At 44.0% G+C, this 23,917-nt stretch overlaps 1 protein-coding gene across 1 annotated transcript in view; it reads right to left on the bottom strand.

The window, feature by feature from the left end:
* Positions 1-23,917, bottom strand: part of LOC149346983 (fatty acid synthase-like) — a 61,089-nt gene that overhangs the window by 8,559 nt on the left and 28,613 nt on the right. The window contains exons 13-19 of the mRNA XM_089541455.1: positions 21,039-21,293; positions 16,210-16,383; positions 14,209-15,430; positions 13,121-13,275; positions 7,830-8,039; positions 3,360-3,689; positions 174-293 (exon numbers count right to left, since the gene is read on the bottom strand). Coding sequence (XP_089397581.1) covers positions 174-293; positions 3,360-3,689; positions 7,830-8,039; positions 13,121-13,275; positions 14,209-15,430; positions 16,210-16,383; positions 21,039-21,293 — 2,466 coding nt within the window. The remainder of the gene's footprint in view (positions 1-173; positions 294-3,359; positions 3,690-7,829; positions 8,040-13,120; positions 13,276-14,208; positions 15,431-16,209; positions 16,384-21,038; positions 21,294-23,917) is intronic.

Genomic DNA, 23,917 nt, shown 5'->3' on the forward strand with positions numbered 1-23,917 from the left:
TAGTAGCGTCAGGGGCCGATAAAAAAGGTAAGTTTAGCTGCCCGAAATAAACCCAACAATGTGCGGTAAGCATTGACTGTGGTGCAGGAATCCAAGTAGAGTCCGAGGGTTCTCATAGATGGTTAACAAGTCTCCTAACTGGTTCTTCGTCATAACATTGTATTCGAACTCACCCCTGTTTTTGGTTTCCCGAAGAACATCTTCTTCAAACGACAGGTCCCGCAAATCGGCAATGTTCCGGTCCTCCAGCTGGGAAAAGCGGCTCTTGAGGAACTCTCGTTCTTTGTTGCAACCTTAGGAGTAAGACGCAAGGTTGTGAGAGGCAAAATGTACTGCGAGTTTTTTTCTTTTTTATTTTATTGCTAGAAAAGATAGAAGTAGTTCTATCTTTTCTGACAATCCATTCAAGCCAGTGGTGGTAGCGACGCAGCAAAAAATTAAGCAAGCAGAGAGCTTTTTCTTACTTATAAAGAAAGATGGAAATGTGCAAAAAAAAAAATTTTTGTGGTTTGCTTGAATCGAAAAGGCTTCAAAGATTTCCATAGAAGAGTTAAAGGTAAATGAAGACAAACATGTTTATTCTTAACGCCCTTTTCTCCCTACTTAAATTGCCAGTAAACAAAGCTTTTTGCAGAAGCCTTGGCTTCCAAACAACTCCCTCATAGTTTCAAAAAAGGCCAAGTGTAAAGAAGCTTGCTCCTACATCCCAGCGCGTCCTGTGCTCGAATAAGTGGATGTTAAACTCTCTCAATGTAGGTGGCCCTTATGACAGTCCTGAAAACTGAAAACGCATATTAGGTTACGTTGAGCGGTGCCTCTAAAGATTGCTATAAGAAGACTAAAAAAATTTCAGATCACTGCGACGACCCGCACTGGGAGAATGGGAAAGCAATGACGCCTCGTTGGCACTCGTCGCCGCTCTTTGCCTCTTTTTTATCATTTTCTTTTTTGGCTAATATTTTTAACTTCTGAATTAGCGCAATTATCTTATGCTTTGATTAAATATCGATTTATTTACTCTGATTATACCTCCTTTTATCTCACTCAACCATTTTGGTTATTCAAATTTGGCGCCGTGGCTGCTCTCCCGTCCACTTACTATATCCCCGTCCAGCCTATTCCACCATCCAATGGTTTTTGCTGATAACAAATTAACTAATTAATCTGTGTCAATGAAACTTTTTGTTCGATTAATTATCACTGATCAAACACTTTTCAATTCATTTCAAATTTTATTTTCACTCCTTTTCCTATTTTTCCTCTATTTTGTTGTCAACGGCTGTTTTCCCGTCCATCCACTATATCCACGTCCGCACTATTTCATTGTTTTTCGAGATTTTGGCTGTAATTAATTAAGTAATCATCCTATCGAGATATTTTTTTTTTTTGCGCAGCATCCTTACACCGTCCTCTATCAATAACAACCACTCGTTTCATGCTACCTCTTCTGAGAACGTTACAACTGCTGCGGACACGTTTTGGTGGCACGATCCCGCCGACATAGCCTACAAATGCTTTCGCACTAATAATGTTCAATCATCTCGAAAGAGAACAGCCGGTTACTATAGATGGCAGTTTATTAGAAGTAGTAAGCGAATACCCAGGGCAGGAAGTAAACGTAATACCGGAACATCAACGCGCAAAAAAAAGCTTGTAGAGTAAGATTCAGGCGCAATGCAGTAGCAGGTACTCTATATTATGAAGTGAAAGTTGTCTGTTTTCCTCAAGAGGAAAGCGTATAATAGTTGCACCTCACCGGTACTGGTGAAGGGGCAGTTACTTGGAGGCTAGTAAAAATGGTTGATTTTAAGCTCAGAAGAGCGAAGCGCGCTATCGCGGGGAAATTTATTGGGGTAGAGTTACTTGATAGGAAGAGAGCAGAGTTAGTCGAAGACCGAGTCGGATCTAATGATATCCTGATATGAATAAAAAAAAAAGAAATGCGCATGGCACGCAGTGCGAAAGCAGAGGCCGTATTCCATAATCTGTTCATCTTAAAATGGTCATTTCGCGTCCGTCTAGTCCTGTCATTGGTCACTCAGATACGCCCTCGGCTTTCAAGTGTACGTGGAAAGAGAATCGACCATTGGGTGGAAGGACTTCGGACCTCACCTTTGGCTGCATATCGCATCCCCAAAAAATAGATTAAGGTGGATTAGTGGGTTGGGTTAGTATAATCTCATATAATAATTCAATGAAGGGTACTGCAACATTCACAAATTGATGACTCATGCATACCATATAAAAACAATGAAACCAGTTCCGACTGGAGTTTTGGTGAGAAAATCGCAAAAAGAACATTAAACACTCAATGTACACGCCATAGCAGGCAACCTAAAGCAGTCGCATTTTCTTTTTCAAGAAGTTGGGTAAGAAGGCTCCCACGTTTTTCCTTTTTTTTAAGGCATGGTCCTTTGCTTAGTTTTGAGCTTTGCGCAGCAGGGCATAAAAACTTGCTATTTTTTACTCCGAACATCAGTTTTCCTTTAATATTGCATTTCCATCAGTGTACCGCAGTATTACGATTTTGTTTGGTTTGGTTTGGTTTATGGGGTTTAACGTCCCAAAGCGACTAAGGCTGTGAGAGGCGCCGTAGTGAAGGGCTCCGGAAATTTCGACCACCTGGGGTTCTTTAACGTGCACTGACATCGCACAGTACAAGGGGCCTCTAGAATTTCTCCTCCAAAGAAATTCTAGCCGCCGCGGCCGGGATCGAACCCGCGTCTTTCGGGTAAGCAGCCGAGCACCATAACCGCTGAGCCACCGCGGCGGCTATTACGATTTTGTATATATACGCTTAAGGTATAGTTAAGGTATAGGAAAAAAACGTCGGATTCTTTTTCCTATGACATAAGCTAGCATGTAGCTAGCAGCACTATGCCACCAAGCTCCGGATCCAACTGCACTGTCATGCTGTTTATGTGTTATTTGATCGAGCTGAACTTTCAGGCATCTAGAAACGTCAAGGTCGCTAGCAAATCCATTCTGTAATAACGGAGTGATTACTCATTGGCATCCACCCAAGCGCAGCCATACGGCTACAAAGGGAAGCTGTACAACTTTCTCAGAAACTTCGCAGTTAAATAAAAATTCCTGGTCCAGGGTTCGAACCCAGGACCACCGCTTCACCGGAGCAGTCGCTCTACCAACTGAGCTAACATGGACGGCAAGCTTATGGTAGGGCGAGCGCGAATTGATCGATAACTCGAAGTGATAACAGTGTTGGCCAAATGCTTAGGGGAATTTGTATCTGAATCGCAAACTATGCCACTGAAGTAACAAAACACAGGTAATGTAGATTCCATTTATCAAGCCCGCTGTCCTTTTGCAAGCTCCAAATACCGAAATTAGGCACTGACCAACAGTTGTGTAGACAGTGCATCCCAGCGAGATCGCAACGGCGATGGCCGCCTGTCCGACACCTTCGCTGCCACAGTGGACCAGGAGGGACTCCCCGGGCCGCAAGTTACCTCGAACCAGCAGCGCGTAGTAGGCGGTTGAGTAGGCAACGGGCACTGTGGATGCCTCTTCGAGACTCCATGCGTCCGGAACATCCCACATCAATGCCGGATCGGCCGCGACGACCGTGGCCAGGCCGTTAGCGGACAACAAGCCCATGACACGGCGTCCGTTGGGGTCACGGCCCGAGAACTCCACACCAAGAAGGCTATCCCAGGTGGCCATGTCCCCTACGCATAGTAAACATAGAATTCTCTGAGCAGTGCGCTCAAAGCAGCCCTAAAAAAATGGTCTATAGACTGCCTATAGCCTTCTTATAGACTATTACCTTCCTATAGATATTTCCTTTTGTCTGTTCATAATAAATAGACTGTCTATAGACGAAAGTCGACTAAAAGATTATGATCATAAATCTATAAATTTGCTATATACTGTCTATAGCATTTGTATTGCCTACAGACTTGTCTTCAAGACTTTTCTATAGAGAATCTTTAGACTTTATAGACAAAAGGTTATGAAGAGTCTGTAGACGGTCTAAAGTAATTTTTGTAAGGGAGCGTTGCGTTGCTGGGAGTCAACAATGCAATGTGCATTGTACGCACTATACTTCCCCTTTGATTTTCCAGCAAGTTCCCCAGAAAATCGGAAGACTAAAAATAAAGCATCGAGAGAGTCACAAAACCAGAGATAAAAATGCAACAAGGAGACTGTTCGAGATTCGGGAGGTTTATGGAAGAAACTATCACTCCAGAACCATTCAGCAGGTACGCTTTTGTAAAAAGAACAAGATCAAGAGTGGCGTGGCTCGAGATAGAAGCTAGCATACGGCCGCTCGCGAAAAGCACAATCACATGAAATAAATTGTTGTTTCCTTTACTACTGGCTGATTTGCAAATCTCTGCACCAAATTCTAATTCTTGCAGAGCCGCTGCGGTGAGTGGTTATGATGCTCGGCTGCTGACCCGGAAGGCGCGATTTCGATCACGGCTGCGGCGGTTGAATTTCGATGTTGGGGAAATTCTAGAGGCCCGTGTACTGTGCGATGTCAGTGCACGTTAAAGAACCCCAGGTGGTCGAAATTTCCAGAGCCCTTCACTACGGCGTCCCTCATAGCCCGAGCCGCTTGGGACGTTAAACCCTATAAACCAAGAATTAAGACGCTACAATTGTTTTCCTTTATTGCACACTCTTCCAAACTGCAAAACGGTTCGACGAACAGAATAAGAGAACTGAATTTAAAAACAAAACCAGCTTTATGATCCTCAGTTTTCTTCCAGAGCCCCAATCGGGAACAGGATACGGACTCTTGAAGTAAACGTGGCATTAAAATACAGTGCGGTTTTATCCTTGCATGGATGTTACACGAAAATACACGGTGTCATGATCCACCGAGGGGCGGGTAGTGCGCTGCGTTTTTAATGCGAAAGCACTAGTTAACACGGTCAAACCCATCCAAGAAAATGGTGGCTTGCTTGACCTTGAAGATGACCTTGACCAACCTCCAGAAATGAAATAAATATTCCGCGACTGAGTTTCGAGCATGCGGCGGCGCGAACACACCAGCTTCTCTGGCCACTACTCGATAGCACTATGCTATCGCCGAAACCGGTCACGCCTCGTGTCAAACTGCAACACATTATCGCGCTGTGCAATGCATGTCGTCGTCTCTATCATCTACCATCTGTGCACAAAAGTTTTCACATGTCCTACTCAGTTCCAGTACGGTAAAACCGCACCATTTTTTTTTAGGCCTTTAGTAACATTTTAGTGCCGATAAGCAAAACGCTGTCAGCTCGGCTTCGTCTCAATCGACTTGACTAAAAGCTTCGTCTCAAACTGTTTTCCATGCCTTCCGACGACATATCAGAGAAGCAGACGGGTGCTTTCCATGGACCGGACCAAGGTGTTGACCCCCCTTCAGGCCGATGCTTACAGCGGTGTCATCCACTTTCTTGGCCCCCGCCGTGGTGGCTCAGTGGTTACGGCGCTCGGCTGCTGGCCCGAAAGACGTGGGTTCGATCCCGGCCGCGGCGACCGAATTTCGATGAAGGCGAAATTCTAGAGGCCCGTGTGCTGTGCGGTGTCAGTGCACGTTAAAGAACCCCAGGTGGTCGAAATTTCCGGAGCCCTTCACTACGGCGTCCCTCATAGCCTGAGTTGCTTCGGGACGTTAAACCCCAATAAACCAATAAACCAAACCAATAAACCACTTTCTTTAAGACAGTTCGCAGAGTTGCAGTACGGTTCTGCAGAAGCACAGTCACCTGATTTTTTTCATACTTGGCGTGCTTGTTTTAAATACTAGCAAGAAGTTTCACGCGCAAACTGTGTCGTCACAGTAACCCGAGTCTACATATATCTGCAACTTAATGCGCTTTTGTCTGAAACGCAAATTTAAGTTTTCGAATATTATTTAGAGGTGGTGTACTACTTTGGCTAAATTTATAGTGCTCAGTGTGAATTACGTGAGGCGCCCTTTTACAAACAAGCCACTTGGGGTGTATTTTTTTTCCCTGATGACTTCACAGTCAAGGGCAGTACGCCTCCGAATATTTTATAATACGGGACTGCCTAATGTCACGTGTTTTAGAAATGAAATGAAACGGTGCCTAACAGTTCAACTAACGCTGATCGTCACTGAATGAACCTGCCCTGGTTCTTAATGAATCCGCGAAATGAAAACTGGCTAACTACAACGGTCGCTGCCGCATGTGTTGGGGTTTACAGTTTGCGGTTATGGCTATGATAGTTCACACCTCCGGCAACGCTGCACCGTATTCCGCGGTGCAGTTTTGTCCTCGTGCTGTTTTTTCGCTGTGCTGTTCAGCCAATGTGACGTGTTGGCCGGTGCGCCGTTCTGACGCATGCTGTTTTTTAGCTGTGTCGTTTTGTCGCCATGCTGTTTTTTCCCTGTGCTGTTTTGTTTCTGCGTCTTTCTTCCGATGAGCAGATTTGTCGGTGGGCTCTTTTTTGTGCGCTGTTTGGTCGCATGCTGTTTTGTCGCGTGCTGTTCTTACATGGCGCCATTGAGTATTTGCCACTCTTTGTTTTGTTAAATGTCACCGGCTCTTACGCACAATCGCGTGAGCTCGTAATGAAACAACGAAACGAAACTAAGTATACTTGCTTAACGCTAACCCTTACAGCTCACACTCAACACGTTCTGAAGCTCGTAGCACTTGTTTATGCACTTTGTGAGCTGCCTGTAGCTTCAGTTCTACCAAGCCTTTTTTTTTTCTCGCGCAAAAGAGTCAGTCCGCTTCGGCACGGACTGCAGCGGTGCTCTTACTGGCCTTAGACGATATCCTGCGCTTGGAAGAATCGAGTACTACTGCAGTTAAGCTCTTCTTGAGCGACTGCCGTTCCCCCTTTAGTCTCTTTCTCAGGATTAAGTCCGTTGAGTTGGCGTAAGGCACGCATTTGAGGCAAGAACAGTGCAGTGTGAAAACTTAGGGAATATACCAGGGGGTGTTGAGGATTAAAGTTGTCATCGCTGTGGCCGGATGTGTTGGCTTTCACTTGAGTTTAGTTTAGTTTATTCAAGAAATTCAGACAACACAGTGCCTTGGTGCAGAGGGCAACAGGCGAAAATCAATCCGCCTGACTGGACCCTAAGCACCACTCGAACACAACAGCAAGGGGCACATACATACACATACTTAAACAATATAATGATCACAATGTGAATGTTTGTACAACACAACTTTCTAATATACACATTCATTTTATTCTTATTAAGCAGAAAACACGTCTAAAAAAATCAAAGGAAAGGACAGTGCAAGAGCAGACATAGATCCAACATAAGTATAGAAACTAATTGTACACCTAGAAAAACAAAAAAAAACACAAAACAGAGCAGTGCAAGAGCAGATACAGATCCAACATTTGTATAGAAACTAACTGTGTACATAAAAAATAAAACAAACGTGCGATGAATAGAAAGATGTAAGCAGAAAAAAATATAGTGCATTTTCCAGAAAGTAAATTTTCGCCCGCTTACGAAAAGCAAAGAGAGAGGAAGATTTCTCCATAATATCAATTAACTCGAGATGGGAGATCAAGAGGTTTGGGATTTGCCAGTTCAAAACTGCATACCATAGTTTGTTCTGTTTAATGGTTTCTGTATATTTGTGCGTCTAAACTCGTATCGTGTTTGATCGGTCGTGTATTTAGAAAAAAGAAGCTTAGAGAAAGGAAGCTTGAAATGAGGTATTTGACTTGACATTTTCCAAACCCAACAATTTTTTCTCTTTGCTATTTAGAAGCTGTCTTTCCAGTCGTAAGAATTGAAACCATCATTGTAATCGTCGTATAATGTGCCCGAGGACCCATACGCGTGTGCACACTGAGCGCTTACAGAGAAAGCTTACCGGGGAGGGTGTCGAGTGGAAGCTTTCCAGTGGCAAGCAGCACATCCCGGGAATTCACAGCAGCGTAGTACACGCTACACAAGATTCCATCGAAACCGCTGGACGGAGACGCGCAGCGAAGCGGGGACTCGTACCATCGCAGGCTGGACAGGTCGCCGCGAGTCTCCACGTTGAGGAAGGCGTACTCGGTCATCCTCTTCGGAACTCCATCTGCCGTAGAACACGGACAGGTACGGGCAGAATATCATTTTTCCAAGGAAACAACTTTCATAGCTTTGTAAATCGAGTCTTATTACGGGCTAGTAAGTCGTACACTGTAAATCTAGCCGACCTACACCACAGAGTACACAAAGTACAAAGAACGTACAAAGCCTATTCTCAAGCGTTGAGGTGTCTTGAAGATTTTGTGATGTTGAACACGTGGTCATCATCATTTTGAACGTAACATACGCCCACTGTAGCGCGAAGGCCTCTGCCCTATCCGTCTGATTAGCCCTTTCATGCGTCAATCATGGGTACGACATTCTCATATGCTTCCTGATCACATCCTTCTGCATGACCCTATACTGCTTGCACCTACGCATATGTATGAGCCGGTAAAGAGTAATGTTATTTGCAAGCCACGATTCTCTTCTTTCAAGGGTAAAAGTACACAGTATTGGCCAGATGGATAGAATAGCCAGATGGATGGCCGGATAGATGGACGTACGGACGGACGGACGGACGGACGGAAGGAAGGAAGGAAGGAAGGAAGGAAGGAAGGAAGGAAGGAAGGAAGGAAGGAAGGAAGGAAGGAAGGAAGGAAGGAAGGAAGGAAGGAAGGAAGGAAGGAAGGAAGGAAGGAAGGAAGGAAGGAATACAAATTTTCAGATCATTACTCTTCTGTGATTACATACAAACTTTCAGATCATTACTTTGTAGGTTCTCATATCCTTTTTCCTTCTTCAAATAAATCATGCCTTAATAAGGGGCAAATTTCATATACAGACACTGCCACATTTGATATACTTATAGCCGACTTTAACTGGGCCTCTTTCCTCGAGGAAGCGAATTCTTTTAACGTATACGATAGATTTGTGCAGGTTGTCAGTTCCATAACAGCCTCATCACAAAAGGTCAAAGTGATCAAAAAACGTAACCCAAACCTTCCTTGGTTAACAAGGGACATTCTAAAGGCCATTGCAGAAAAAGACGCCCTTTGGACACGTTGCAAGCTTTCTCCCAACAACACACGCCTCAAAGATAATTTCAGGTTATTTAGAAACAAAGTTACTGCCATGATTCGAGCCTCGAAACGTAACTACTTCAATTCGGCTTTCCGTAACAACCAACACTCTTCGCGTAAAACTTGGTCAACTATCAATTGCCTTTTTGGACGAAACCCTAAACAATCCATTAGCGATGCATTTGCCAAATCCTTCAAAGACCTTCCGTCTGCTGCCTCTGAGTTTAATGCATTTTTCTCTCAGGTTTCCAGGAAGTTTCCATTATCCCACTATGAGGTTCCTCGGTCTTTATATTGCACAGCTTCTTCAGCTTTTCTCCCCTCTATTACACCCCAGGACCTTCACAGCATAATCTTTAGCTTCAATTCGAAGAAAGCCGCAGGTATTGACAATATCAGGATGAGTGACCTCCAACGGAACTTCACGAAACTGCAGTCGGTACTTATTTTTATGTTGAATGGTTTTATCACTGAATGCTTCATTCCACACAATTTAAAAGTTGCCATAGTTAAACCGTTACACAAAAGTGGCTCTTTAAAAGCTATTGAAAATTACAGGCCTATTTCAATTCTTCCTGCGATTGCGCAGATTCTTGAAAAGCACCTATTTCGAGTTATGTACAGTTTTGTTTTCACGAATAATATCTTATCAGAGGCACAGTTTGGTTTTATTGAAGGTAAAGGAACTGTTCTGTTATTAGAAACCTTTACTGATATCATTTACTCATTCTTTGATAATAACAAATTCGCATGTGGTCTGTTTTTGGACGCTAGCAAAGCTTTTGATTGTGTTCGGCATGACCTACTGCTAGAAAAACTTGATGTCATGGGCTTTAGGGGTCCTTTTAAAGATTTGCTGAAAGAATATTTTTCTAATCGGGCTCAAGTTGTTGAAATAAGCGGGCATCGAAGTTCTGAATCATTTTTGTCGGCAGGTGTTCCACAGGGCTCTGTTTTATCGCCTTTGCTTTTCAATTTATTTGTAAATGATTTATCGAATGCTGTCGCAAAATGTTACATCTTTCAATACGCCGATGACACGTTATTGTTGTCAACAAATACTTCGTTGTCTCTGGCCATGGATGCTCTTAGAACAGATGTGGTGGATGTTATGAACTGGTTCTTAAATAATTCTATTACAATTAATCAACAGAAAACTAAACTCATTTGTTTTCGTAATCCTCATAAAAAGCTTTCTTTTGTTGAACCATTGTTTTTACATTCTTCGCATTGTCTTAATTGTTCTTGCATTCCAATTAATTTTTCAAATAGTGTCAAGTACCTTGGTATACTTTTTGACAGTGATATGTCTTGGAACAGTCATCTTACCCTAGTATGCAACAAGCTTCGTGGTTTATCATGTGTACTATACAATGTTCGTTATTTATTACCTTTTCAGACTCGCAAGCTTATTGCACATGCTCTCATTTATGGGATTCTCAGATATGGAGTCACTGTTTATTATCATTGCTCAAAGACTTGGCGAATGAAATTAAATGCGATACTAAAGAACATCCTTCGATCCGTGGCATACAACACAAATGCTTCACCTGATTGCAATTTGTTTTCGCTTTTACAGCTGCCCTCTTTTGATGCCCTCTTCCATCATGTAGTCATTCGTGCTCACTTTTGGGAGAGTACATTTTTGGTGCCTTTCATTCCTGTTCGTCCTTTTCGACATCATCCCCGTTTTACGGTACCTCGCTGCTACACTCACTATGGCCACTTCACTCGTAATTATTACATACCAAAAATGTTTAATTCTCTGCCTGATTCAATCTTTTCAGTTTCTTCGTTGTCTCTATTAAAAAATTTCTTAAAAACACATATGTCGGTAACCTAAACTGTTTCTTTGTTCTTGTTTTGCCTTAGGTATTGCGGTTTATCATTGTTTGCTTGCTTTGTAACACCTATTGTTTAATATATGTCTTTCATCGATTGCCGAGTACTGCCCTACAAGCCTTTATGGCTTGGGCAGACTTGTCTTAAAGATTGTGTTCTGTTCTCTGAAAATAAAGGTGTTTATTATTATTATTAAAAGGAAGGAAGGAAGGAAGGAAGGAAGGAAGGAAGGAAGGAAGGAAGGAAGGAAGGAAGGAAGGAAGGAAGGAAGGAAGGAAGGAAGGAAGGAAGGAAGGAAGGAAGGAAGGAAGGAAGGAAGGAAGGAAGGAAGGAAGGAAGGAAGGATAGTTTTCAAACGTTCCTTCCTAAAATATGATTTGGACAGTAGTAAGGTATCCGATGCTAACCTGCTTTCTCGATCTTTTTCATCAATCTTGCAATCGCTTCTTGTTTCAACGAACTAATACTGACCACACTCGTCACTTCTAAACCCTAAAGCACCTGTTACCCATGCGGTGGTCTCGTGCAGTATTGGCTAGCCGGTTTACATTGGATAGTAATATGCATAATCGTCTCTTTGTCTTGCTTATAGTGACCGCGAAAACTGCCAGTAAAATAAATATTTTTGCCAGTACCATTTTGTTTTGCAAAAACTTGCCCTTGCTTCGTAATGTACCAGACTTCCATTAGAGTTCTCAAAAAGATTTCTTCCTGTTTTGTTTTCAGCTCTTGCATAAAAATGAGATTGGTTTTATAAGCATTTCTTTTTGTTAATAAAAGGTCTTCAGATTTTGCAACCTGTGTTTCAAATTTACCCTAGTAACTGTTCTTTCATCTTGGCATAAAATTAACTCACGATTAGATGAGTCGTCCTCCCCTTATCATCAATTCTGTAGCATTATAAGTACGGAATTCTTTCGCTATCCATCGCTGTTTTTTAATTGAAGCAATAAAACCATGTTTTTATTCTTACGGTTCAAACATTTGACCACTCGTTATCAACACCTTTATTTATTCCTCAGTTTTACCCTCATCTGTGCATAAAGAATATCTGTTCACTTGCGTCTGCTTTTTCAAGTTAAGAACTCTTACTAGAACTCAGGCATGTAACAGCGGTGGCAAAGGGTATGCCCACAACAATGGCGGTTCTCAATATTGCGCGAATCTTCACCCGTTTATCGTGTCCCATTTTGTCATAAGGCAGTTCCGGTTTGTCTTGTCGCTTTTTGTGTTTTCTTTATTCTTCTTCCTTTTGTTGCTTCCTCACTCTGATCACTCGCATATTCTCTCCCGCAAGATATTCATGTTTTATTAAAGCCTTTGTAAACTTTTTCTTTTATTTCAGGTTGGATGTGTTTAACATAGTTTTACTAGCAATAGCTTCTTTTAGCAGCATTTTCTATGAGACAAAGACTTCGAATTGGCGCAAGTCTCTATACCTCTTTCCTTGCACCACATACTAGAATCGATTAATTTCACTGGCGGGGCGAAGTGGCCTATGGTGTATACGCCTAGAAGCATTCTATCAGGGTCATCATATTTTTAAGGTTTCAACTAGATCTGCGCAAACATACGCCGTGTTCGCTTCACTGCCAAGTATATTTTGCGCTGACCACGCAGGTTTCTGCACATTTATAGTGATTTTCTACCGTATACATTTATACCTCCTCTCTAGCATGGCAATGCGTGGAAGTTCCTCACCTTGTGAGGACGTATTATGACTGCCATCAATTAAGTGTAACTGTTTATTTTCATGAGCACAGAAAGTTAGTCAAAGTGTATTCAAAAGTGCCCCTCTCATAGTAACCTTTATTCACATCCCTCGTGCATCAGCACACCAAAAATACTGTTTAACCCGCCACTTTGGTCTCTCACGCTCTCGACCACCCTTGCTTACTTTAGTTATTAACTTGGAACCCCTCAAATGCAGACTGTTAACTGTAGCCGACATAAAAGTTTCTGGCCAAATATTGATTTTACTTTGCTATTCAACCATTGCACCAACTCGCGTTTGCTGTCTAATCAGCGCCACAAATTTTGTTTTTTGGGGCTGGTCCTATCAATATTGTTTATATTATATAAAATAGACGTGTAGTAATTGAGAAATGCTCGTGTTCTTTCTCCATGCTGAACGCTATCTCGTGTTATTCAGGTTAGCAACTCTGAAAAAACTTTTCGGTCTCCGACTCATCCGACGCAGATATAGGAAGGCTGATCCACTTACTTGTCTGAATAGAGAGGTGCCTGTATGATCCCCACTGCCCATCGTGGAAAATGTTCATAACCAGGTCCTTCTCGAATATCTTCTTGCATCCAGGACTTTCTATGCTGATGTCGGCTGTGTTGCCGGAGACATTCTGGCTTGTGACAGATAAGCACCTGTGAAAGGCGATAACTCACGAAAATAAGACAGATGAATAGAGAGACAGGTTATTAGGAAAAGGGTAATCTTCAAGTTCACCGCTACGAGAGCGGACGTTATCAAAAAAATTATTTCACAGAAACTCTTGTGGCACACTGATACCGCATGCGAAGTAAAATAAGAATGCAAACGGAACAGGAGCAGTTATGAAATGTCTGGTAAGGCATGTCCATAAACAACACTGCTCCGCCGATATCTGTTATAGCTACACGTTTGGTAAAAAAGCGAAAGAAGCAAAAGCAATAAGACAGAAAAAAAAATAAATCTTAAAGATCATCCAATGATGTTCGCGCTCCACGATAAACGAGAGAGCGTGAGCCTAAATCCAACCTCTTGCGCTCTATAATAACACAAAGGCTGGGCGGTGCATACATTCCCTAGAGTCCGCACCTAACTACAAGGTACAGACCCTTGGACAGTATTCAGTAAATTTTGCGATACTTCATGTATTTTTCTAGCAGTCTTCGCCTTTCTGGCGCAAATTTTTACTGAGAGATCCTGTTATTATGTCACAGTAGGTGCTCCGCATCTCTTGTTTAAGGCACTGAGCAGCATCACACTTGCTTTTCGCCAATTCTATGTGAATATATGTGAGTCACAAGAGCCAGAGAGCCCTATTGTCCATCTAGAGCCCTATTCACTTTCGTTTCTCGTGCCGGCCAACATGTTATAGATAAGAGCAATTTTGCAAACTAATGGCACTGTTTACAAAAGAAGCGCATAGATCGCACGCAAAAATTTTTCCACTGCCTCTTACCGATTCCATCTGTACGTCCCTTACTTTCAATTTCTGCACTTAAGTCTACTGTATTTGCTGGGGGCCATCTGAAGCTGGTAAAATATTCACACGCTAACGCAATACTTGCGAATCATCCTGCTGTAATACGCACCTTATATTGTGTACACCCCTCTCCACTCGCAGGCATTTCATCAAACCTACAACGCCGCTGGTGGACGACTCATCAGAGAGGATCCAAACGTTCTGGCCTCCTGGGTTTCTCTCGCAATTCATAACTTTTGTTTTTAGGCTCTCAACCCAGTCAAATTTCGAGTTGTTTACTCTGACCACATCCGGCGTCGCTGCCGTGGCTTCCATGTTCACCTTCCTCAGTAGCAGCGCTGTCGACACGCTGTTAGATTTCCGTCCTACTAGGCAAAAGCCGAATGCTCCGAATAAAGATTCAACCGTGTCTCTTGCGTGGTGCGACAGCGGAAGTTTGCCTACCCTAGACAAAAACATCTCGGCCGGAGTCAAAGATGTGCGGTGGCCCAGAAGCACGAATCCACGCTCTTGGCATTGCGTCCACAGTTGTTCCGCCAAAGCCTCGAGATGATGTCTCTCGCCGGGGAGATTGCGGATTACGATCAAGTCAGCTTCGGGTAAATTTGTCTGGGAGGCACAGGTTATGTCCCACATGACGGTCCTTGCACCCTCTGGTACTTGTTCACTCAATAGACTGTCAGGGTGTGGGTGGGCAATGATATAATCGATCTTCAGCGAGGCATTGGACATTGTCAGTAAAGAACACACCAAAGGAGCTAGAAGCAGTTCACTTTTTTCAGCTGCAAGCTCCAGTATTCGGATCCTCTTGGAACTTGTATTCTCCACTGCAACGTCAAGAAGGTACCTTAAGGGGTCCTCATTGAAGAGTGCTGTGCTAAGTAGATCACTCCTCAGGTATTGTTCATAAGTGGTCAGCGCTGAATGCACGGCACAACCAATATCTGAGCTCGGATTCTTCGCGTTCTTTTCGACATCAGTAAGAATCTTCAGAATGATGTGGTTTTCCTCAGGACTTTCCCGGTAGAGGCTAAGCACACTTTCTGACACTTGGCACATGTCTTTTATAAGCTCTGTGCGCTCTGCTTCCTCTCCGCATCCCGCGAGGAGTCGCCCGGCAACCGCATTGCAGACGTCAATGTACTCGCGTGTAATTTCTCCCCGTTCGTGCTTGGCGGACTCGTCGTCAATATAGGGCACGAACTTGTACTCGTCGAGGCACACAGCCTGTTGCGCCGGCCGCCTTGGAGCGATCCTTATCTCCAGCCCTAGAATAGCAACGCCTCCAGCACGGCACGCATTGAGACGGCTGTCGTACACAACGGGTATGCCTGCATGGAGGAACATTTTTAAAACGTCACTGCTCAAGCATACTCTCAACAAAGAAATAAGGGGAGCAGGAGAAGTTAAAATTTAAAATAGAAAACAACAAAAGGTCGTTATGGAGAACGTCACAGCAATAAGAAAGTTGTAAAGTGTGTCTACACAGATAACTGAGCAAACATTAGCACGTGCATGTAAAGCAAATTTGGAGTAATACTTCTTCGTTGAAATGTCATCTAAGATGTGAAAGAAAAGGCGCGGAGCATTGCACTCAAATATGTCAATGAGTTCATCGCGATGAATAACGCATGGAATTTTTTTGAATGTCGTTGCATTGGTAAGAAATAATGTATAGTCGGCAACGAATTAAAAGCAAATTTTTGGTGCAAATAAGCTCTCGCAACTGAAACTGGCTACCAAACCACAAAATTAGAAAATATTCGCTTCATGCTGATAGTAGTAGACATAGGGAAAGATATCGGCTATAAACATGCAACTAAGTAATAGCTTTGGTTTTCACTGTCCTTACGTGTCTAAAGCTTTCAATGATTGGCAATGAGACCACTGATGAAAGCCAGTTTTCGTAAAACAATTTACGCACAAACCCTTGGATATTTTAGAAGTTTGTTTATAGGATAATTATTTTTGCCTGAAATAGTGACTAAGATTTATATTAGCTACGCAAAAGACACAGGTTTTCCTGTAGTCTTAATGTCCACTGTGTACTTCTGCATGAAGAGTACAGCTTTCACTAACTTCTACGACCGCAATAAAAGCTTTCACTTACCCTCTCCGCTTGTTTCTTGGACCACTTGGTTGTGTAGGTTAGGGTCCACGCGACACGACCGGATCTTCACAGGTAGCCTAAAAACCCGATCGGTGTACGGCAACAGAGACAACTGCATTATATTGTCGATGAAGGTCACCCAGTTGTCCTCCCACTTCACTCTGCCGTAGCGACCTGAAAGAAATAAAGCACTAAGCAATAAGCAGTTACTCTCTGCAGAGCGATATTTTCCGCAGCAGCCGCATGATCACAGACCTGAACCAATTAGTAGATCTATATGTTTACACATTTAAGATGTAAAATCTTTCTTTTATCTTGCTCACGTCAATGACTTCTCCCTGGTTTGGCCGCACATTCGTCATTGAAAGAGCTTGCCAGGCTCTTAAGCTCACTGGGTTATTTGTCAGTCGACATAGCGCATGGGAATACGCTGCGGCCTAGCGTAGGTGAAATGATTTCTTAAAAATCGCTGGTAAGATGCTAAAATGAACACATTGGGATAGTTTCGGCTCTATAGCCAGAGAAATGGCCAACGTAAGTGCTGTATGTTTTTGTTTTTACCTGAGAGAGTTAAAGGCCCCGTTCGCCAGAAAGTCCAGTGTCGGCGTTGAAAGAGCGAAAGAGCCGACGCTGAGGCAGCGATCGAATATCGAGCGTTAACACACCTAACATAGGGCACCGGTTTGAATCCCTGCCACGAGCTAGACTCGAACTTAAACGCTGTATCCTATGACACCAGCCAGAACATTGTGCGGTATTTTTTTAATTTGAGATGTTTGCCATTAGACATAATGAGAAAGAAAGGGAAAGTTAGAAGAAGGACTGTAAACAAGCCGGGCTTAAAAAGTGACAAAACTTCTCGATAAAGCGATTATCATGTGTCCACTTGCGATAGTCGCCTGCAACGTCCCATCGCAGGCCCACCTTCCTTTTAAGAAGCGTCGTCTCACGAAGGCTGTAGCCGGACAAGTCCACAGTGAGTGTTTTTCCTCACACTGGTCTGGCGCAGCACCACAATGGGGACATACGGCTAGCCCACAAATTTTATGCGAATGTCGGGACTAAGTGGCCTGACTTTGACGCCTGTCAGACTGAGATACATATACCAGATCGACACAGTTCAGTGTCGAGTTGTAGCGCTCGGGCATCACGCTGTAGCTTGTTATTTTATTTCATTATTTAACCCCCTCGATTGCCATAGCAACCACTGGGATATAATGTCGTGGCGATGGAGGCCGCCTTCTCGGATTCTATCAGTGGAATCATCATAACTCTCAGAGGCTCGAAATGCGAGCAGTAGAGATAACGCTTTAAAATCACGAGCATGACTCTGGCAGGTGGTCCCCAGAGAGCAAACTAGGAGGCAGGTGGGCCTGCTAGATCACGTGACTTTGCGGCGTCGTCACAACCTGTCCACCGGATAGTAAGCAAACCGCCCATCGGGGCAAGTTGCAGTTCTATTAATGATTGGTCGCTCGGGATGAGCAACCTGGGACACAAGGCCCACCTACTATTGGGAGCACCTGCCATCGCAGGGCAGTGGCGCATCGCTTAGCCGCTGCACCACTGCCCCATGAGGGGTGTGAGGACTCCCAGGGATCTATGAGTGCAAAGTACAGAATGACCTTCGCATATACGGAAATTAACTCATTACTCTACCGCGTCATACCCTTAAGGTGGAGCGTAAATGTCCTCTCCAATTTTTTTAGCTTTCACTATCCTTGTGTTCCGAGGAAGAATGTTGGGCTCGAACTGATGCTGTAGCTAGAGCCGTTCTGCAGGACCAAAAGTGCTATATTGGCTGCAGGTAGCTGCATTATGGATGTGCCCGTTTGATTCAGAACGAAATCGAAAATGAGGCATTCCGTTTGCTAAGAAAATCTCCGGAGGCCACAGCTGGCATAGCGAACAATACTGAAGGTGTCGTATATGTGCAGTTACTGCATTGAGACTTAGCATAACGTCTCTGAGCACTGCAATACAAAAACGCGCTTGAGATTGCTATGATGAAAAAACAATTTGTGCAATGAACTCTTCAATCCGCAGTCCTGGCGGCAGCAGAATCACTGCAGACACGCGCTCTTGAAAAATGACGCTCGTAAGTTGTGATAAAAACACATCCCCTCAACAATAATTTTGTCTAAAATGCGCCGGCAATGCTAGCTATTGCAAAGACCAAGGAGATAATAAAAGCTAGACAAGTTTAACCGCAAACAGCTGAGGATAAGGGGAGACCACATCAATGCTAGCCAATGAGTATGGGGATATTAGCCGCTTGTACATAGCAGCCTTTCTGAGCGGAATTTAAATTTGATATATTTTTGAAACCCCCACCACTGAGTATATGAAAGTTGCCTCCACAACAGAGAATTGAGCGAACGTGTTAGTTAAGTAGATGCGCATATTAACGCCTGCCGTTTACCGCAAGCCTCAAAGGTCAGGTTATCAATGCATTGTCCTGGAGTAGGTTATCCCAGGTTCTTGCGCCATAGAAAGAATTAGGTGCTAGGGATATTTTTCGCAATTCCTTAAAACATCCACCAAGTTTATAACTGCTGTAAATTTAGAACAGCTTTCCTCGAGTTTAAAACATGAAGATCTGCAGAATCACAACACCCTGAGAATTGACCGCGGTGGGGAAAGTGTACGCTGGGCCAATTTTGCAAAACGTGGCAAATTAGGGACCTACGACGCGCACACGTTCTGTCATTCACATTCTACGTTCAGTATATGCCCTCTTATGGCAACTTCGTATCGGGAGTAGGTATGACTACGCCCAAGACAAAACTGTCAAGGCGGTCACACTAGGGAAGCAGAACATGATATTTGGGAGAAGTCCTCCATCTTGAGTGCGAAAAGCTGCAGAATGAACTACCAACAGGTACTAAAGATGAAGGACAAGCGTAACGCATTTACTTGTCGTTTCGTCTTCCTATCTTGTTGTTTCCTTTTGCTGCAGCTTGTCACACTCGAGCGCAAAGGAAAATGCTACATAGCATATCCAATATTGAAATGCTGTCCCAAATGCATCACAACGTGCGGCTCATTTAATTTTCGTTATCTCACATGCCACCTCCCTGGAAATGCATATGCGGCTTTCGCTCTCGGATTAATTGTTTTGTAAAGAACGTTTTTGGCGGACGCCTTTTTCTCCAGATTCTTTTCGAGCTCGATACACGAGGTCGGTAAGTAAAACAACGCTGAATGGCGTATGCTGCCACTGTCCGCTAGAACATAAAAAATGTGGCAATCTCATCGTACACCAAGAACTCATAGCAAGAAAAAAAATTGCTGTAAAAACACACCGGCAAACATACCGCATGTCTAGTCTGCACGAAGCCGCTTACTCACTTGCAAATGCCGCTGGTGAAGTCACCAACGTCAGCACTAAGCTTGCTGCTGGTATGCACCACAAAGCAGTGTTCCCTGGGCTCAAATGGCGGCTCGAACCTGTTATGCATCGCCTTAAATTCAAACACTACACAGAGAGGAATAAGAAGAAGAAACAGCAGTGCCGCCCCCTCCTCCGTTCCACGGTGGTTATAGGGAGAGCTTCCGTTAGGGTGGCGCGGGAAACTGTGGAGGCCCTGAGATATCTACTACGGAAGCCTGCGTGAGTAGGGCATCGGTAGCCCTTCTCGAAAAAGAACTTGATTTTCTTCGCGACCGATAACACGCTTTCTTGTTCCTGCTTTCTGGGCATTTACGCTGAGTTCGAATTGTCTTGTGCCTATCACTGATGCTATATTTGCTGTACCAATGTGCTCCCACACGTGTTGCACTGGCTACAGTACGCTTGTGCCCTTTCTGCTTCTTAAGACGATGTATCGTTTTCGAAAATACAGTTGCAAGTTTGCGCTCGTGTGTGTGTACGTGTTTCTCCCTCCGTCTTATGTTATTCTGCGCAAAGTTTTCTTGAATATGACGCTACACCAACTGGCCCAACGTTAGGCTCTACTAAGTGTTCTAAGAGCCCGGCGCCAACTACAGGATTTTTCTGGCTTTTATATTCTTTCCGGCGATCTAGAAGAAGTTAAAAATACTCTCACACTAACGCCCCATTACATCACCTGAAGAAGGCGTGGAGAGCATTGTGGTGAGAGGTACCGAGGTGGTCAGGCGCTCATGGCCGGTCTAATGACCATGCTGTGAGGGGCCCGGAGCGTTCTTGGACGAAATAGAGAGTGCAGAATTAATGAGTATAACGCATCAAGGCTGCGTTTATATATTCTTACCATTAAAGTACGATGCTCCTGCTAATTAATATCACTATGGCGAGGAGGAGGAGAAGCGTCATGAACAAAAAAAAAAAGGTAATAAAACCTTTTTTTCTACTCTTCCTTATAGTGAAATGGCGAGCAGCATCGTACTCTAATGGTAAGAAAAGGCGCAGCCTTGATTTATTATCTTCCTTGAAGGGACCTGCCGAAGATATCACCAATATGTGCTTCGGTTTACGGAAAGCTGTAGAAAAAAACAAAACGAAATATGCTTGGCTCGCAGCGCCTTTATGTTTCTACATTCGTTGTGTCCTTGTTCCTATCGTCGTTTAATCGAACAGCACCAAATACCGCAGAGTAGCTTGAATGCAGCAGAAAGATAGAATATTCAGGAAGTAGACTATAATGGCAACGCAATGAAATAGAGTAGAAGAGAGAGACAAAATATAGAATAATGAGAATACATTCATGACCAGCACATTTCCTGGCTTTCTTAGGGCGTTACTCACATTACGATGCAACAATGGACGAAAAAAACACATAGATAGTGGACCCCCTTAAGAAAGCCAAGCATAAAAATCAACTAGGCTCATCGGCAGCTTTACTTACTTTCCAAATCGGTCTTGAGGACGGACTGGAACGCACCCTGGTACTCGTAGCCCCTGAGTCGAAGTTCTTTATAGAAGTCTGCAGCGTCCAGCTCGTACACCACGGTTTCGGGTGGGGGTCCTGGTGGATCTTTCTCCGAAATCTCCTCTCCATACGCGACCATGCGAATGCGGCCAGTGGACACAACCGTTCCTGCTTCGGAGATCACGAACTCGCCGGTGGCTTGTATGAGGTTCACAAGGAAACGCACTGGACCTGCGCCGGAACAAAATTCTTCTTTGAAACGGCGCTATGTCTCAGCCTGTTTGAGCAAACCCAAATAACAAACGCTGTTCATCTCCAGAATGTGCTTCAAATTGGCCTCGTGGACTTGGATTTATATCTTTTGCAGGCGGGGGCTTGAATTAGATTCAGATTTTCTGGTACACTACGCAATTGACAAATAGCCAGAAGGAGCGTCTCGACTCCACGAAACTTTTGGTGGTAAACTTATCATGATAAGCCCAGTTGGGTCGGGTTCAGTGAAGAGGTGTTCCCACTCCCATTAATCTACAAATAACCCTGCACTATCAGCCCTATCAGCGCAAAGTTATGTTATCTAGCCACGTAACTGTGGCAATTCCAGGTGTACGTTTTTTCCTGAAACTCCTTTCTTACCTGAACTGTCAATCGATTATTGCTTGGTTATCATTAACTGCCACTGGTCCTCTAACCAACTTTGCTCTCTACCTCCACGTCTCTTTTGTTGCCCTCCATGTTAATACCGCTTTGGTGAGTACCAGGAATATAAAACTCTCACATATCTTCTTCCACAGAGATAATGCTAAGCTCCCATTTATAGTTTGGGAGTACCGGCCAAATATACTGCTCTTATTAAGCATACAAGTGAAGGGAAAGAGGTGCTCGTTTTGGCATACATGATGGAAACCTTCGGTTGTTGTTGGGTTCGGTCATGTCTACTCTCTATTAATAATCTCCTAGCTATTTCGCTCAGAAAGATCTCCATCTCCGGTCACTACTTGCCACAAATACATGCATTCTTTTCCACGTCCAATACGTCGACACCATTAGTAAATTGCGGTTCCGTTCGCGCTCTGTTCAAAGCTTGGCGGTTTTCTTGATATCATGTTTTATTCCCCATGCCTCTTTTCACAGTTTAAGTATTTAATTACAGCTCCAGTTTCCCCCATTAGTTGCGTATCACGGCAGTTTCACCAGAAAATCGAATATTACTCAGGTTTTGTCGTCAATTTCATCCCTTCTTTTCTGAATACGCCCCTCGCATTCCTCTTGCAAGCAGGCAGTTCATAGCAGCGCAGAAGTTTTCTTACATGATTCACATCTGTCCTCATTGTTGCTTTATCAGTTTTTTTCTGCGCCGAACTATGGTCGCTGGACAGCTCCTAAATGTTTTATAGCTGAAAATTAAAAAAAAGCTAAAAAAATATACAGTTACATGTAATAACAAGCACGGAGCTTCAAAAACTTTTTAGCCGTGGTCGATGGACACTTGACAGACTCATTTCTTTGCCGCTCTTTTTCCTTTTTTCCCCTTTGTTCCCCTCCCCAAGAGTAGGGTAGCCAACTCGGCATCGCCTGGTTAACCTCCCTGCCTTTCCGTCCTTTTCTCTCTCTCTCTCTAGCCGCAACGCTGGCAATTCTAGTCCGTTTGAGCGCCTAGTATGTTGAACGAATAAGCTCGCCTTGAATTACCGAAAAACGTCAGAACAGTGAATTTGTGGTAGGGCAGGCACATGTTCTGAGTGCGGAAAGAAAGAGAACACTGGCGCTATTGTACAGGCAAGATGGAAACGATCACAGATACTGCCGAAAATCACTTGATGTCCATTGTTTAGATTGCGAGCAGGTGGTCGTTTAAAAAATATTCAAGACCTACCTCCTTGTCAAGAAAAGATGAAAACATGAAATGTACTGCAAGAAAGGCGTAGGGTATCCTAGGTCTGCAAATAGACATTGATAGCCGCAATCGAGTCTTGGTGAGCATCCCTGATTAGATACTTTTCTCTCTTTACCTTTTCTTCTCGAGTGACAGCACGCTCTACTGTCTTTGCCGCCTTTTATCTACGGTGACCTGCGCGACCAGCGCTTTCAACGTGCTGAAGAAGAGGCGACGGCGCCAGACATGTTTTACCGAACCTGGCCAATTGCCCAATGTGGGTATGGGCCATTCCCACGCAGCCCAATAACCACAAGAGAGTTTAGTTTGGGCAGGCAGAAATAATGAAAAAAAAATGGCTGAGGCTTAACTTGGTTAAGCCTGGAGAATGCGAAGCATCATCGTGTCGCGTAGTTTGGAGGCGCACAACCACAGCGACGGCGCGAGGTGGGCCCCCGTTTCTCCGCTGCCGTGACGTCATCGTGTCACGTGGTGTGGCATCAGCGTATCACGTGATTTGGAGGCGCACAACCACAGCGACGGCGCGAGGTGGGCCCCCGTTTCTCCACTGTCGTGACGTCATCGTGTCACGTGGTGTGACGTCATGTATCACGTGATTTGGAGGCGCATAACCACGGTGAAGGGCTGAAGTGGTAGCTAAAGTAGTATGCTTCGCATAAAAGTGCCCCGACCGCCCAGCAACAACAGCTGGACTTTCTCGTCGGTCGGACGCCGGCCCCATTTAATCTCCGTCGACCACCACGTCGGAGAACAGATGAGACCTGGTTACTATAGTAGGATACAACTTTAAAAAACAGCAGTTGCTAACAGTGGGCCGTGGTCCGCGGTGTCTTGTATTATTCGGCTGGCTAATCGCAACTGAAAAAGAAATCAGCTATTTAATGTTTGACTATATCAGACAATCCATGTATCAAAATTCCAGAGCTTATAATTTTTTTCTTGTGATAAAACTTCTTGTTGA

This window comes from Amblyomma mixtum, chromosome 4, assembly GCF_055824585.1.
Source record: "Amblyomma mixtum isolate Tamu chromosome 4, ASM5582458v1, whole genome shotgun sequence".
In the NCBI taxonomy this organism is placed as follows: domain Eukaryota; kingdom Metazoa; phylum Arthropoda; class Arachnida; order Ixodida; family Ixodidae; genus Amblyomma; species Amblyomma mixtum.